Below are 2,278 nucleotides of genomic sequence, written 5' to 3'. Positions count from 1 at the left end.
ACGGTGTTGTCATTCTTTTGATACGTAGGTATTGGGTTGCAAAACCTAAGCGAGCGAAATAATAAAAAACTTTATTTTGTTTACAATTCAATGTTTCCATGCAATCCCTTTTTAGTAGTAAGTCTTAGAATAAACACACCCTTTTGATTAGAACAAAAAGAATGGATCATGTAGAGTACTACAGACGTGAGAGGTGCTAATACCTTCCCCTTGCGTAATCGACTCCCTTACCCGTCTTTTGGTTGTGAGATCATCATATTCATCCTTCTTTAGATTTATTCAGTGTTTCCTTTCCCTCTTATGGGATAAATAACATTTGTGACGACTGGTAGAGGTGGACATGTTTCTTACAAGTTTCCTGAAGTCAACCTGGATTCCCTTCTCGAGATGGTTGAAAGATCCCCTCCTAACAACTTGGAAATTTTTAAAAGAGATTATAGGAAGATTGTAGATTACCTCAAAGCTCCCCTTAACAAGTATCAACACAGTGCATTCCACATTATGCTACAATTCTGCGATGCTCCTTTACGGTGCTTTACCTTCCCAGATTACCAGTTGGCGCCAACTTTGGAAGAGTATTCCTGTATTCTGGGAATTCCCATCAAGCTTCAAGTTCCTTTCCATGCATCTATGGAGGTACCTGATTCTGAACATATTGCTGCGGCCCTTTACTTGGGCAAATCTGTGGTGGATTCTAATCTTAAGACAAAAGGAGGACTCCCTGGGTTTCATCTAAGCTTCCTTTTGACCACTCTAGATGATTTGGGTAAAGAAGAAGATTGGAAGGTTTTCAATACTTTTTTGGCATGCAGTATCTATGGCATTGTTTTTCTTCCTAACGTGGTTGATTTTGTCGATATGAATGTAATTCGTATCTTCATGATGGGGAATCCTGTACCAACACTTCTGGGAGATGTTTACCATTCCATTCATTCCAGAAATCACAAAAAGAGAGGTGGTTTAGTATGGTGTTGTGCTCCTCTTTTGTATCATTGGTTCCAAAGTCATCTCCCTTGTAAAGGAGCGTTCGTAGATAACAAGGAAACTTCGAAATGGTCCAAGAGATTGATGGGACTTATTTCCAATGACCTAGTGTGGTACAACTTGAGGTTGGATAGAATGGAAAGGTATGAGGTGATTGTGAGTTATGGAGAATTTCCTAATGTGCCACTCATGGGCATTAGGGGAGGCATAAACTACAATTATGTGTTATCTCAAAGATAATTGGGCTATGCTTTGAAAGGACCTCCAAAGGATAAAAGCATACAAGAATATTTGTTCTAAAATGTGAACGATGATGATGAGATAATGAAGAAGGCTGCTAAGGCTTGGAACCACATTTCATTTAAGGGAAAGGAATTCTTTGGCAAGAAAGATTGTGTTGCTTATCCTCCTTATGCAGACTGGGTCAAAGAGAGAGTTTGAACTGTCTTGCTGCCTTTTCCCATAGATAAGCCATTATATCCTCAAGAACCAGATCACCCTGATTTTGTGCCTAGAGAATACTTCAATCAGACTTTGCTTTTGAATAAAAAGTTGAAGCAGGAAAAAGAAGATTTGAGGATGCAAGTTTTCAACTTTAGGCAAGAAAAGATGGATTTGTCTCATAAACTTAGAGAAATGGATGAATTTCTTGGAGAATATGGTTTGGCCATGGATGGAAGAGTCGGGAAAAAGACTAAAATCAATAGAGTTAGAGGGGATACTTCTACAGTTATCGAAGAACAAAAGAGAGCTCTTGAAGAGGTTGAAGAAGAAATCAAGCAAAATCATCGAGAATGTGAGTCACTCAAAGTCACCAAAGTCAAGATGGAGAAGAAGTACAAGGACAAGATTAAAAGACTGGAGAAGTAGTTGCAGGACAAGAATTCCCAATTCGAAGAAGAAAATACCCAGAGGATAGGGGTGGAAATTCAACTCAAAGGGGGCCACATTAATTTGGAGAAAGTTGTGGGGAGATTGTAAGCCTTAAAGCTCAATTGAGAGAAAGGGATGATGCTCCTTTACAAATCCAACTCCCAAAATGCAATGAATGTGAGAAGTTGATTGATCAGTGTAGGTACTTAGATGGTATGATTTCTCAGAAAGATGTGGTTATCCAAAACCTTGTCTAAAAGCGCAATCAGGATGGGACAAAGAAGATGTTTGAAGAGTCCAAAGCTTGGAGTCTGAAGTATCTCAAGAGTGGAGGACCTCTGACCTATGTGGATTGGAAAATCTAGTTTGGTATTTTTGTTTTTCATGAATTAAATCACCATCAGGATTGTTGATGGGATAT

The 2,278-nt window shown here is 38.9% G+C and overlaps 1 protein-coding gene across 1 annotated transcript; it reads left to right on the top strand.

The window, feature by feature from the left end:
• The first annotated feature begins 387 nt into the window (after positions 1-387).
• Positions 388-1,224, top strand: LOC127100795 (uncharacterized). The gene has a single exon (XM_051038073.1). It carries the CDS (start codon positions 388-390, stop codon positions 1,222-1,224), a length of 837 nt encoding a protein of 278 aa, XP_050894030.1.
• The last annotated feature ends 1,054 nt before the right edge of the window (positions 1,225-2,278 follow it).

The sequence above is a fragment of the Lathyrus oleraceus genome, chromosome 1 (assembly GCF_024323335.1).
Source record: "Lathyrus oleraceus cultivar Zhongwan6 chromosome 1, CAAS_Psat_ZW6_1.0, whole genome shotgun sequence".
In the NCBI taxonomy this organism is placed as follows: Eukaryota; Viridiplantae; Streptophyta; class Magnoliopsida; order Fabales; family Fabaceae; genus Lathyrus; species Lathyrus oleraceus.
Note: the sequence above shows the minus strand (reverse complement) of the source record. Positions and strands in the feature narration are given on the sequence as shown.